Below are 13,732 nucleotides of genomic sequence, written 5' to 3' on the forward strand. Positions count from 1 at the left end.
AGAATTAATTTGACATACCCAAACCACACATCCGATATCCTTATCAGACTTTTAAATAACAAATCTTGATTATTTCCCTGTCAATATTGTTGAATGATCAACTATAATATTAGTGTATCCTTTAAAGGATATACAATGTGTGTATTATCTTATAAGGTACTTCTTTGGTTTTGTATGTAAAGCCTGTGTCCACATTCAGTGTCAGAATTCAGTTACAGTTTATAATTCAGTTATAAACCATGAGCTCTACTAAATCATTAACAGCATTCATACTGCAGTGAGAGGAACAAAGACATCTTCCATTTCTGATGGCATTTGACCTAATTTAACTCAAAACATTCTTCAGATTTATTAGAGAACTCATGGCCTGTATGACTTCTCTAATAAATCTGAAGAATGTTTTCTAAATTATAACCTACCGTGTTCACCAACCAGGGTTTACTGAGTGACTTCTATTAACCTTTATCTATTTTTTTTTTTTTTAAACACAGAAACGCACAGAGGCCTGGCAGCTTTAAAGATACCAAATTGAAACATTTATTTTATCTTTATACATTTGTGTTTAAACAAACAACATTATGCTTAAAAAATTACAATCAATGTTTTATACTGACTTGTCGCACAAATGTATCATAAAACAAAAACAAAATCAGGAATGCACTCAAGAGTTTTAAAATTCAATATTTAAAGGACATTCCCTCGCAAACCCTCGTGTTTAGATTACAATTCAAAAGTGTGTTTATCTACCTGCTTTTGAGTGAAGCCCAACCATATGGGCCAAGATGGTCAGTCCTCTCTAGTTGGCTTGAGCGCACACAAAAAGCCCAATACTTTAGATAAAAGTTCCAAACCACCACAAGTTGACCAACAAAGAGATATGCCTTTTTTATATATGTAAATACACACAAACATATATAAAGTCTCTGCTGTGTAAAATATTTCAGTCCTGAGGGTTGAAAAGGCAACATAGTTCTCAGCTCAGTGCGGCCCCCTTGTCCTCCGTTCACTGCGCTCTGTTTTGTAGAAACCTCACATGGATGTTCCTTCAGTGAGAGCAGCCCTTAAACTGCTGTGCTTTTGGTCCCGATGTGTGGCCGTGCAAACTCCACAAAGTCGTCAATAAGGACGGGCCATGCTCCTATTGAACGAACAAACAAAACTATGGGTGAAGACATGATCATGGATAACTGATATTTTAGTAATGTAAAACCATACTAAGCCTGTGTGAAGCAGGGCAGAGGCACTTAATCTAATAGGATGTGAGGGAACAATTACAGGTCATAGACACTTGCAAGCACAGAGTGACAAATGGGTTCACTTTCAGCTGAGTGTAAACACTGTACAAACCTTCCTCATCATAATTCGACATGTCATCTGTGATCATTGTGCTGAAGTCTAGTAAGAGGTTCCAAGTGTCCTTAGGAATTGATCTTTTGTGGTGCTCCTGCAAATAAGTTGAACAACAAAAAAAAAAAAGTTAAAGCAACACAATGAGAAGTAATAATATTTGCATTTTTAGAGTAATCTTGAGTGTGATTATCAACTTACAACTAAAAATTTGTTCCACAAGTCCAGGAACTTGAATCTTCCAGCCAGTACTAAATTCCAATATGCAATTGCCATTTCTAAATCTGTAAGAAAACCTGAAATAGGTCGATACACATTCAACAAACAAACAGTTAATATGATGAGCACTAAATGATTCTTACCCAAACCTTTCTGGCCAGGATTCTTTGCAAAATTAAATGTAAATTGGTAAAAGTCCTTAAATTTCCCTTGGTCCTTTAACTCTTGCTCCATCTTTGGCAGCTGAGCTTTTAGCTTCTCTATGCTGTCACACCTGGGGAAACACAAAGCAGACTTTTTGCTGGACAAAGAGACATGTTTTTACAGTGAATTACATTCATCTTTGCTTGTTGTAAAACTAAGCAACTAATAAGATGCATGTGTACAGAACTGTATAACAGTAAGTTTGTCAAACAGAAAATTAACTAATTGGAATATATTTGACTTCTTTCAAACAAAGAATGAAACCTCTACGCTGATAAGCAATTTTTGCAGCACACCATGTGTACATAGAATATTTCAGCTCTCAAATAAACTTTCTGTCTATATTGTTTACACGTTTGAATGGATCTATATATGTGTAAAGGGGATGCTATTTAAGTAACTATGTTTGCAAATGCTGCATTGATGCCATATTAACACAATCAAGTCAGTACTCAAGAAAACAACCCAAATAAGAGCGCTGTTAAATTGATACATGTGAAGTCTTCCAATTTTAGTCACACAGTTGAAGCGAATTTTAGATGTATGTACCACAATCCTTTTATGGCTCTCAGAAAAGACTTTTTTCAGCAATTCTTAGTTAAATTAAATCAACATTTGATATATGGTAGCCCATATAGTAGCTCTGTGAGTTTATAATGTTAATGTCCACTTCACAGAGAACAGAGGAGGAGTTTCAGGATTGTTTGTACCATCTGAAAATACATTCTCACCCCTGTTCTGCCATGCCGTCCATGAACTCCTGTTTTGAGAACTCGCACTGTGTTGCTGCCCTGAACTTCCAGGCTATGAGGAGGACACTTATACTGGCTGGGTCCAGACCCAGGTCGTCACAGAACTGCTGGATCCCGTCAATGCCGATCTTGTTGTCATCATGAGGATCTAAGGAAAAGAGTGTGAAGAGTGATTTGATAAAATATAAATTCCCAGCCAGTTTTCAATAAATATCACTCAATATTTTCAGTGACACACTGTGTGACTAATTCCTCTACGGTCTATAAAATCTCTAACACGCAGAAAATTGCATTGAGTATTATAGTGGTGTTTTATTCTCATACATTTAAATGGCTTTCCATACCTCTGTATCTGTTGTACAGCTGCTCAAGTTTCTTCTTGTCTAAGGCCCCTTTTAGATTTGTAACATAGAGCTCTGGATTTTGGAAAAACTTGTCAGTGGCAACATCTAGTTTCCAGTCATTCTGTGACAGGCAGGTCAGTGCAGTCTTCTCATTGGATTGTGTGAAAATTATGAACTGACGAACTTTATCCTTTTGTGAGGACTTCAGCTTGTTCTGCACAAAGACATACAAAACACCTGTTACTGCAATAATGCGCGATTAGGCTAATGTAAAGAAAAAACAGCAATAGCAAAATCAAGCACATTATTTCTGTAATGCAATAACTATATTTATCAGTTGTCAAAAACTGAATTTTTCAACAACAATCTGCATATCACTGCAGGACTCTCAATCCAAAACAATCCAAATATTCATATAATAACCACGACGGGTAGGCTAGTTGTTAGCTACATAAACACTGAACCATGGTTAATCACATCTAACGTTAAATAACAACAATAATAATAGAACTAGCAATTATATGCTATCCTGACAGCAGTGAGCGACTTGCAATGTGTTGATTGTCTGCTGGCTAGTATCTTTACATTTCTGATGTAACATTAAACAAACAAACTAGTCATAAAATCCCGTCGACAACAATTCATAGCTTACGCTGCTGTAGTGTGTGTAGCTAGCTATTTTTATTTGTCAGTTGGTTTAAAGGCTAGCAAGCTTAGCTAGCTAACTAAGCGAGCTGGCTAGTCTCACGGTGAGCTATTTAGCTAATGCTAACGTTGAGAGCTACGTTTGTTTTCATAATATAAAGGGAATACGAGGTCATTAGAGTTGCTTCTTGACTATATTAATCACACCAAAGTAATAGTTCATAGGTGCGAGCACTGTTTATGTTTGCATCACGGCACCAGAATAAAAAGAGTAATTTCTTACCATGTTTGTCTTTGCCCGACTCCCTTTCCTCCCATCCAGCTGGCTAATGCACGTAAAGTTTTTACAAGTCGCGTACAAAGTTCTTCCGGTTGAAGCATCACTACTAAAAATAAAATTACAAAATGAGTCGCTCCTCCATTATGCCATATCCTACAGTGTTAAATTATTCGATTTTCTGTTCATCACCTAACACATTATACCCATTTATCATAAAGTTAAAAAAAACCTTTTGTCAAAGTTTGAGAGTTCTGATACGAATTTGGTAATATCAATAAGTGTCCTTTTTATTTTGGAGCAACTTGTCGGAAGTGACTCCTGAATTCGCTCGATCCTCCATGTCTATCAGATGTCGCTCTGGATGTTTAGAACTGCTCTGAAAAGATTTCAGAACAAATGGAAATCGTACAGACACAGGTTTGTGCCTTGGGTTGTACTGAACCTGTCTAAAAATGAGAAAACTCTGCGGAATGTGACGGAGCCCTCGAAAGACAAACTGGTCCCAGATGACGAGGTTTCACAGAGCCTGCTGCAGCTCTTCAGAGTCCTGCTCAGGAGTCATGGGGCTAATCATGGGCAGCTCCGAGCAGCTCAAACTCACTTTCTCAGACAGGTAACAAGTGAAGAACACCAGTGTGGAGGAAATGCAGTGTGTGGAGATGATGCCATGTTACAGTCTCTCGGATTCTGTATTGACCGGAAGCCTAGCACTTTGCCCTTTGCAGGAACTGGAGTGTTTATCACCAAAGGATTTGTGCCCAAAGGAGCTACAGTGGCCATGTACCCTGGCACAGTCTATCAAGCCTATGAGCCAATTCTCCTACAGTCCATCAGAAATCCTTTTGTATTCAGGTGTATTGATGGTGTCTTGATTGATGGAAATGACAAAGGCATCTCCAAAATGGTGTTCAAGTCATGCAGTGGCAGGGACAGAATAGGGCCTTTCATGATGAGTGACACCAGCTGGCTGACAGCCAGTCCACAAAACCCACTTGCTGTGGGTCAGTACGTGAACAACTGCTCCAACGAGTGGCCTGCTAATGTGTGCTACCAGGAATATGACGTGCCGGACAAGTTTCCCATCGAACTCCGCCAGTATCTGCCTAATGTCAACTACAGCCAGGACACACGGAGACCTCTGCGCTGTGTGGTCCTTGTATCACTCAGAGACATTACAGCAGGGGAAGAACTCTTCTCCAACTACTACACCATTGTGCATTAATTACTTAATTAGTCAAAATACACTCCACCGTTCTGCTTTGGTGTCAGAACAGAGGAAAATGTACATTTTTCAAATTCAAACAATATTATCATTATCATATCTTTCAAAGGAAAAACTTATTTTCAAAAACATCTCTCTTTGTACACTCAGCATTGCACTGGAATAAAGGCAAAACATGTCCTGTATGGTTGATTGTTATATGCAAGAAACAAAACTGCTCTTATTTGACAGTGTTCAAGGATATATACAGAAAGGTCCCAGATTAATTGGGCCAGGGAAACAGGCCACAAAGGATCTGCGTGTTCCAGACCTGAAGTAAAAGTAGCAATACTGCAATTCAAAAGTACCCCATTACAAGTAAAGGTTCTGCATTCAAAATGTCACATAAGTAAAAATACAAAACTGTTATTAGCAAAATGTACTTAAGTATCCAAAATTAAAATATACATTATGCAGAATACCCCTTTTTAGAGTGTTATTTATTAAATCAAATTCATATTTTCTATTATTGGATTGTTATTACTGATGTATTAATGTGTAAGAAGCATGCTGTTATAGAGTTAATTAAGTTTGTTTATTATCAGACGGTGTAGTCCCTCATTTGTTTATTGTCCTTTAGGAATTTCCCTTTGTGTTTGTCAGACAAATACAACCACAAAAAAATATATTACAGTTAAAGACAGACATCATTGCAGCAGAGTGCTCCACAACAACCTCACCAACAATCAAGAATTAAGTACAACAAAATGCAAGTGACACGCCCATCATATCACAAGGGTTTGGTTAACAGAGCTATAGGCCTACTGGGAGGTGGAGCTAAAACTGCTGGGTAGTTTAATATAACAGTGCATAAAGGTACTTATATGTTTTGGATGAAAACTTCAACCTTCAAAGTAACTATACGGAGCATAAACTGGAACTACTCAAGTCAAAATAGCACGAGTACAAGACTTGAGTAAATCAAATTAATTAAATAAATGCTTAGTTACTAGCTTTGCTGTAGGGGGTGGATCAAATGCTCAGATTCATGCAGACAATTTAAACTATCAGGGATTAAAGTGAAGCTCATCCACATCTAGGGAAAAAAACAGTAGAGGAGACAATCTGCAGACACACCCACGGTTAAAAGGCCTCTAAAACCAAAGAGGGTGCAGGTCATCCAAGCATCATGAGTAATTCAGAAGCCAACTCTTTCATACAAAGAATTTCCCAAATGATGGCAACAGAGAAGGGAGAGAGACTAGGCACCAGGCATACAGACGGGTGGAACACAGGGCAATACAGAAAAAAACTTAATTGGTCGCAGTGGACTAAATTCAACACTTCACATAACAGGAACACACAAGAACAGTGGATACAACATAAATCATGTTGGTTATTATAGTGCAATAAGAATCAGTGTGAAAATGAGGGGTTGAAAGACAACTGTGTGTGAGTGAAAAAACATTTTAATTAATATAAATTTGAAATTACTCAAATCCAGCAAGTAGTGGAGGTTTACAATATAATGTCTGGTGCCAAGAAGGAAACCTCCCTTGATTTTTTTCCACATTGTGCCACAAAATGACTGGTAACACAGGTTTGTTTGTCCAATCAGGTTTCTTTAGGGTGTACTCTATCTGCCCTAAAGTTACCTCTTTCACTACATTCACCTGTTACATATGAGAGGTATACTTGTCAGTTACTGTTATATATTAAAACCTGTCTCTAACATTACTTTGAAAGAATCAGTGTATTTGTTCACAATAGGGATAAGGAGCTGTGGTTTATAGTTAGCTCACTCACCAATACCTCATATACCACAACGTTGCCTAAATTTATTTATCAATGCAGGACAAAAGGAAAAAAGCATGTCAAACACTGCATTCACTGCTGCATTCCCTTCCCAAAACTTCCTGCCTATTACATTTTTTGTGATGTAATGTGTTGTAAATCTGCTCTTTCAGACAGTCATTTTCCTTCTTACTGCATTACATAAATTGTATTCTATGAATTGTATTTCTTCTTGAATCGGCCCCACACAAACCCTCTCTCCTAAAGTGTTGCACAACCTTGTCAAATGAATTTTGACCTGTCAGAGACGTTGTAGCAGCCGAAGCACCAGTTATTACTGCAATATCCTTCCGCTGAGAAATATAGTCTGGAATCATTTTCACATTTTTATCGGTTATTGAAATATACCTTTGTACATAGTAGATAGTGAATAAAATGTAATGTGATCCAAACATTAAGCCAGTGACTATACTGACTATACTGTCAACGAAAGTGAGCATTAAGTTCATCTGTGAAAATAGTCCGGCTGCATAAAGGCGGTTGGCATCGCCATCAGCGATCTTTCCAGTCGCATGCTGAAGTTGGGAACGGATCATGTCTAGCGATTCTGCTGATTACAACAGGTAAAATCGTACATTTAGTTTCTCTTTTTTAAAACGACACTCGATGTTTAGGTGCACTTAAGGGTATCACGCTGGTGTGTACTATGTATGATGCCGAATTAGTTATTATCTAGCTAGTTAGGCCCTAACTGATGTTAGGGCGATGTGGTTGCTAACACTTAGCTTTGTGACGTTAGCTGTCCAGCTACACCGCAGTTCCAAATTGCCGTTAAGACATTTGGATTAAAGGTGCTTTATTTTTCTAATGTTAAGTAGAAAATGTATGGAGACCGGGTTGTATTCTTTAAACAACTCTCAGCTGTCGTGGTTGTCTAAGTCAGCGGAACGGCCGAGCCAGGCTAACGGTAGAGATCGGCCTGGTTTTCAGGCAGCAGAAGCCACCACTGGCAGCACAGGCCCAATTGTCCGACATATTGGTTAACGATGAGTGAAGCAGAGCTCCATGTTGAGATATGCCGAACGTGTACAGATGTGAATTTATCGCTTTTGATACTCAAACTAACCACCATGGGCGTGTGAGTCGGTCTGAAACCTTTTGAGGTTACATAAGCGGTAATATTCGAAGGTAGGTAGTTAAGCCCCGCTCGTGGAATTTGACACGTGCGCCCAGCGAAGCACCGAACTCCGTAATGTGAGACTCGGGGCGTAACCCGGACTACTCACAACTCACTATACATCTGACGTAGCTTTTTAATCGTTTTATCATTAAATAGGCGCTTTTCATTAGGATCCACTTGTCACGACACGTGGTAGCAGTGACTGCTCTTTATAGTTGCATGTTTTGAGTAGCCTACTCTAAAATCTCCTTTTTTTTTTTCTCCCCCCATTTTGTGATGGTGCTATAATGTCATATTCTATTATTTCATCCTACTGAAATGTGACTTGTCACTTCTCAAACAGCTCAAAAGATAGAGACCATGGGGGGCCAGATGGAATGGAGCCTGATGGTGTCATCGAGGTAAGCACAAGGCAAAATGACCTTAGTTTTCTTTTCACAGCTGAATACAGATTCAGCATGGAATTTGTGTACTTTCAATCACAAGGTGGTGTTCCTTTTTGAATTCAGAGCAACTGGAATGAGATTACGGACAACTTCGATGATATGAACCTGAAGGAGACTCTTCTCAGGGGAATATATGCATATGGTTTTGAAAAGCCATCTGCCATTCAACAAAGGGCAATCATTCCTTGCATCAAAGGTACAGAAACCATATTGTACTGATAAGTGGATTGTTTATGATTGAGTGAAATGATGCTTTACCATCTTTCGGGACTTACCCATTAATGGGGATAACCTTTTTCCAACTGATCACTCAGTACTGTTAAATTGATTCATCAGTAGCTCAGTTATATTAAATGTCTAACTTGACATGATATTATCAGATTTCTTGTATAGAGACCAGTTTTGTTTTACTTTTTACTACACATTCTTCACATTCTGTGAAATGAGTTGGAAGAAGTCTTTTCTCACTGCAATACTATTTGTCTCTTTGCCGTCAGGCTATGATGTCATTGCCCAGGCCCAGTCAGGCACTGGCAAGACGGCCACATTTGCCATCTCTATCTTGCAGCAGCTGGACATTGAGCAGAAGGAGACTCAGGCTCTGGTGTTGGCTCCCACCAGAGAGCTGGCTCAGCAGGTACTGTTCCTGAGGTCACAGTAACCTCAACAGTGTCTCAGACCTATACAGCATATTGAGGACACTTATTCAAGTATGAAGGTACCTTTTTTTTTTGTTTTGTTTTTTTGTGTTGTCTAAATTCTAAAATTGTGAAACACAAAGTATCCTCAAGATTTGGTGTAGTCTCTGTCCATGGCTGCATTGGTCTAAAAGGTGATCTGGCTTACTAGCATCGATTGTGCTTGAAATATTCATATGTTGCTGTGGAAAACTGGGTGACATGATGGCATACCATCTTTCGGGACTGACTCTTGAAATGGAGACGTTTTACTCTTTTACTGATCACCTTGAACAGTTGTTCTACGCTCTTGTTTTTAAAGTGTTCTGTCATGCCATCTGTCAGACATTATCCTGTACTACTGTTGTTTTCTGCTTCTGTCTCCACCTATTAGATCCAGAAGGTCATTCTGGCTCTGGGTGACTACATGGGGGCAACCTGCCATGCCTGCATCGGTGGGACCAACCTACGTAGTGAAATACAGAAGCTCCAGGCTGAGGCCCCTCACATAGTGGTAGGCACACCAGGACGTGTGTACGACATGCTTGGCAGGACACACCTGTGTAAGTATAACAGGTCTTGTTCAACAGAGAACCAATCTCAAACAGTTGCAATTAATTTCACTAAAATCTTGACTTTTAACGCCACATTTCTGCACAGCCCCAAAATATATCAAGATGTTTGTCCTGGATGAAGCTGATGAGATGTTGAGTCGAGGGTTCAAGGATCAAATCTATGAGATCTTCCAGAAACTGAGCACAAACATTCAAGTAAGTATCTTTTGGATACAACACTGACAGTTGATGGATTTAAAATATGGTCTCCTTCTGCATTAACAGAAGTTTGCTATAATTGTGTGATCCAGATTTGATCTGTTTCATGCAATAATGCTAGCAGAGTATTGCGTGGAAGGAGATTAATGCGCACTGTACTGAACATGAGATGTGGTCGAACCTCTTTCTTAATGTTCATTGGCCTCTGTCTCGAGGTGCAGTGCCACAATTAGGTCTGCATTTAAATGTTAAAAATGTCTTACTTTTGAAGCACTGCACCAAGTTTTGACTTGGTGATTTTATAAAAAAAAAATTATAATAATAAAAAATGTGTCTTCTACAGGTGGTGCTGCTCTCTGCCACAATGCCATCAGATGTGTTGGAGGTGACCAAGAAGTTCATGCGAGAACCCATTCGCATCTTGGTGAAGAAAGAAGAGCTTACCCTCGAGGGTATCAAGCAATTCTACATAAATGTGGAACGCGAGGTGGGTTTACTTATCCGTAACTCTACTCGACACTCTTGTCAGTAACATTTCAGCAAGTGGTGTCTCTCTGCTATCAATGTCAAATGTCCCTTCTCACTAAAGCACCCTGCTAAAACTGCAGGAGCCAAGCCTCACAGGTTTGGCTCATGTGGCCGTGTAAGCATGGGTACACCAGGGAAGGAGATTAAAGGCACAGTATCAGAACTGAGGCTCGGAGGGACCTCTTTCATAATGTCCAGTGTCCTTCGTCTCAAGATCCTGTGTTACACATTAGCAGCTCTCTTTTATTTAATTTATTTTTATTTTTTTATTAATGGAGTTATGCAGAATCTAACTTGTCAAGTTTAACTGTTCAGTTGACAGTGCATTACTTGGCATAACGTTTGTTATTCATGATGTCTCCAGGAGTGGAAGCTGGACACCTTGTGTGATCTGTATGAAACACTGACAATCACGCAGGCGGTCATCTTTCTCAACACCAGGAGAAAAGTTGACTGGTTGACTGAGAAGATGCATGCTAGAGACTTCACAGTCTCTGCTCTGGTAGGATCTGTTCTCTGCCTGCTTGGCTCTACGCTCATGTTGGATCAATCCACTTTTTGTCAGTATTAATGTTGCACATTTTCTTAACTAAAATAATTCTCCATTCACAGCATGGCGATATGGACCAGAAGGAGCGTGATGTGATTATGAGGGAGTTTAGGTCTGGCTCAAGCAGAGTGTTGATCACTACTGATCTACTGGTTAGTATGAGGTGCAATATTGTGGTGGGGGGGTTATGGGCAGTATGTAAGAAATGTCAAATGATCAGTTTTGAAGTTGAAACCCAAAATGTTTTTAATCCTGCAACAGTCCTAAAATGACCAAGCAGCCAAAACTTTTGGGAGATTAGGGCTCGGTCTCCACAATGGGTTCTTCTAATGTAGGAATCTGTTACTTATTACACGAGCAACATTAGCATCTGCACAATGTTTTAGCTGTCTGTCTTAGACTTGAATATAATTTGAAATGATTTGTTTGCCCCCCCCCCCTTTTTCTCAGGCTCGTGGGATTGACGTCCAGCAGGTTTCCCTGGTCATTAACTATGACCTTCCTACAAACCGAGAGAACTACATTCACAGGTAACTTGCATCACACATTGCACCCATATGTGCACCTGGCCCCCCATGTGCGAGTCTTAACGTGGCTCATCTTTACCTTCTCCAGAATTGGTCGTGGTGGCCGTTTTGGAAGAAAAGGAGTTGCTATCAACTTTGTCACTGAGGAAGATAAGAGGATTCTTCGGGACATCGAGACGTTTTACAATACAACCGTGGAGGAGATGCCCATGAATGTGGCAGACCTGATTTGAGGCCTGAGATAATTCTTTTTTTAAACGCAGTGATAGCGATCGTCCACTTGCATTGTGCTTATTATTCGAGGGGGAAAAAACTTCTCAATGCTAAAAGTTTGGGTCAGGATTTTGGTATGTGTTAAAAGCGAGGTGACTTCTATGGTGGTCCCTCTCGGACAGTTGTAGATTCTAACCTCGTCGGCTGGTTGGAGCTACAAAGCCATGGGGTCTGTAAACATTAAGGTCCTTATCAGGTATTTCTTTCCATGTTCAATTAAGATGTGTGTATTTGATGTTCTTCATCATTTAGTAACTTACTTGTGGACTAAAAGGTATAAGTGCTGTATAAAGTCTGCAAATTATGTTATGCTAACATATATGCGATGTATCGTGGGGCTGCTTAATAGAGACACGTCATGTTATACTATAGATTCACTTGCTTTTTATCTTTTTGTGAATGTTAATTTAAATGTACGGTTTCTGTTTTTATCCCTCTTCCTCTATTGGATTTCCTCAGTGATTGGCAAAATTTTGCTGACATGTAGTTTTTACCCCTCCCCCCCACTTTTCAGATTTCTTCCCCAGAATTGTATGAATGTCTTAATAAACTGAAATTGCTGTAAAATGTATTTTATGGTCTGTATATAGAGTATTAGTGTTCTGTTTACATAGTATTTGGGCCAACAGTATGATGAACCTGCAATCTTGAAGTAATTAACAGCCTACACACATTGCTTCAAGGTGTTCAAGTGTAGTGCTTGAAGCAGCAGGACTATCAGTGGGTGCAGTTGTGGAAGATCTGTGACACAGCACCACCTACTGGCAAGTCAGTAGTGTAAGGCCAGCATATTGGGTCTGGTTTAATATCAACAGGGAACCATTGTGACAGAGTATCCTTTGTTCACAGAAACAGTCCAAGAGATTTGATACTGCAGAAAGTCTATGCTTAACTCAACAATTAACTTAGTGTTAAGGGATTTTTAGACATTCCTACCACTAGTCACCATTAATGTAAGCAAAATCAAATCCCACATTTATTCTGGGACTGACCAATTTTACATACATTTTGGTCAAAGATTTTCATCTCTTGCTTATACAAACGTGGCATGAAAAACAACTTTGCATACTAGGCAAAAAAAAAAGTGATAACAGTAGACCACAACAGATTTATCATAATCAGCATTCAAGTGACATCACGAGTCAATTTAGCAGGTTTCTCGCAGCTCCATCTGGAGCAACAAGACAGTACAAGTTTGTTTTTGTTTTTCAAGTATATGTAGCTATGTAGTAGTAGTACTCCCCAAGCCCTGTGAACAGCAAATAGTATTACATTTTTAAAAAGTTGTACTATGCGTAAAATCCGGTTTAAAAATGCGCTGTTTGTTTCCATATTGTTAGGACTCTATGATTAAAGGAACTTATGTGTGTGGAAACTATTAAACAAATTTTGACATATTTGAATGTTCCCAGTTAAAGGTTTAAATTTCAAGTCTCTCTGAGTTGTGGGTATAGAACTGTTGGAATCCAGAAACGCAACACAGTATTTTTCCTCTGCAGTGGTCAAACTTAAATTTTTTTTTTTTTTTTGAGGTTCTGCGTATTAACAGTTAAATATATAGTATTATATAAATACATAATATATCCATCCAATCAGAAATATACATACACAAAGAACCACATTTTCCTCTTAAAATCTTGAAACCTAAATTAGCTGCTATATATAACAATATTCCAGCTAGCTTTGCATTATGGCTCTTTTTTTGCACTGTCTACCTTAGCTTAAGGGGTGATAACTCCAAATCAAGGTGACCACTTCCTCTGTTACTTCTCTTCAAAATGTCTATGTTCTTGGGCATTTCCAAAAAGAATGTGTGCATATGTACCAATTTCTTTCATTCAATACATTAAGGAGCGTTTAAGCCCAGTTTACCTCTCAATAGCAGTGTAAAATGTAACCTGTGTAGTATTTTAAATTGTGTCTCAGGAAGGCAGATAAGAATAGTGAATGTGTTCCCTACAATTGATTCCCATATATCATCTTCTATATGAT

The 13,732-nt window shown here is 38.9% G+C and overlaps 3 protein-coding genes and 4 non-coding genes across 7 annotated transcripts; 6 read left to right on the forward strand and 1 right to left on the reverse strand.

Moving 5' to 3' along the window:
* Positions 1-509: 509 nt before the first annotated feature.
* On the reverse strand, positions 510-3,916 carry dcun1d1 (DCN1, defective in cullin neddylation 1, domain containing 1 (S. cerevisiae)). The gene is made up of 7 exons (XM_044218218.1): positions 3,795-3,916; positions 2,867-3,080; positions 2,502-2,670; positions 1,710-1,840; positions 1,549-1,631; positions 1,348-1,444; positions 510-1,138 (listed from the first exon to the last, which is right to left on the reverse strand). Exons 1-7 carry the CDS (start codon positions 3,795-3,797, stop codon positions 1,062-1,064), a joined length of 774 nt encoding a protein of 257 aa, XP_044074153.1. The 5' UTR covers positions 3,798-3,916; the 3' UTR covers positions 510-1,061.
* An 83-nt stretch (positions 3,917-3,999) lies between these two features.
* setd9 (SET domain containing 9) lies at positions 4,000-5,198 on the forward strand. The gene has a single exon (XM_044218217.1). It carries the CDS (start codon positions 4,141-4,143, stop codon positions 5,011-5,013), a length of 873 nt encoding a protein of 290 aa, XP_044074152.1. The 5' UTR covers positions 4,000-4,140; the 3' UTR covers positions 5,014-5,198.
* A 1,974-nt stretch (positions 5,199-7,172) lies between these two features.
* On the forward strand, positions 7,173-12,311 carry eif4a2 (eukaryotic translation initiation factor 4A). Its single transcript, XM_044218216.1, has 11 exons — positions 7,173-7,409; positions 8,310-8,367; positions 8,476-8,608; positions 8,910-9,049; positions 9,484-9,652; positions 9,750-9,859; positions 10,206-10,349; positions 10,755-10,892; positions 11,003-11,092; positions 11,391-11,470; positions 11,556-12,311. The coding sequence occupies exons 1-11, from the start codon at positions 7,381-7,383 to the stop codon at positions 11,698-11,700; spliced, it is 1,236 nt and encodes a 411-aa protein (XP_044074151.1). The 5' UTR covers positions 7,173-7,380; the 3' UTR covers positions 11,701-12,311.
* Positions 8,652-8,724, forward strand: LOC122887675. The gene has a single exon (XR_006380592.1). It is a non-coding gene; the product is annotated as a small nucleolar RNA SNORD2 (small nucleolar RNA).
* Positions 9,305-9,379, forward strand: LOC122887674. Its single transcript, XR_006380591.1, has one exon. It is a non-coding gene; the product is annotated as a small nucleolar RNA SNORD2 (small nucleolar RNA).
* On the forward strand, positions 9,912-10,093 carry LOC122887673. The gene has a single exon (XR_006380590.1). It is a non-coding gene; the product is annotated as a small nucleolar RNA SNORA81 (small nucleolar RNA).
* Positions 10,437-10,620, forward strand: LOC122887672. Its single transcript, XR_006380589.1, has one exon. It is a non-coding gene; the product is annotated as a small nucleolar RNA SNORA81 (small nucleolar RNA).
* Positions 12,312-13,732: the final 1,421 nt, after the last annotated feature.

Source organism: Siniperca chuatsi, linkage group LG13, assembly GCF_020085105.1.
Source record: "Siniperca chuatsi isolate FFG_IHB_CAS linkage group LG13, ASM2008510v1, whole genome shotgun sequence".
Classification (NCBI taxonomy): Eukaryota; Metazoa; Chordata; class Actinopteri; order Centrarchiformes; family Sinipercidae; genus Siniperca; species Siniperca chuatsi.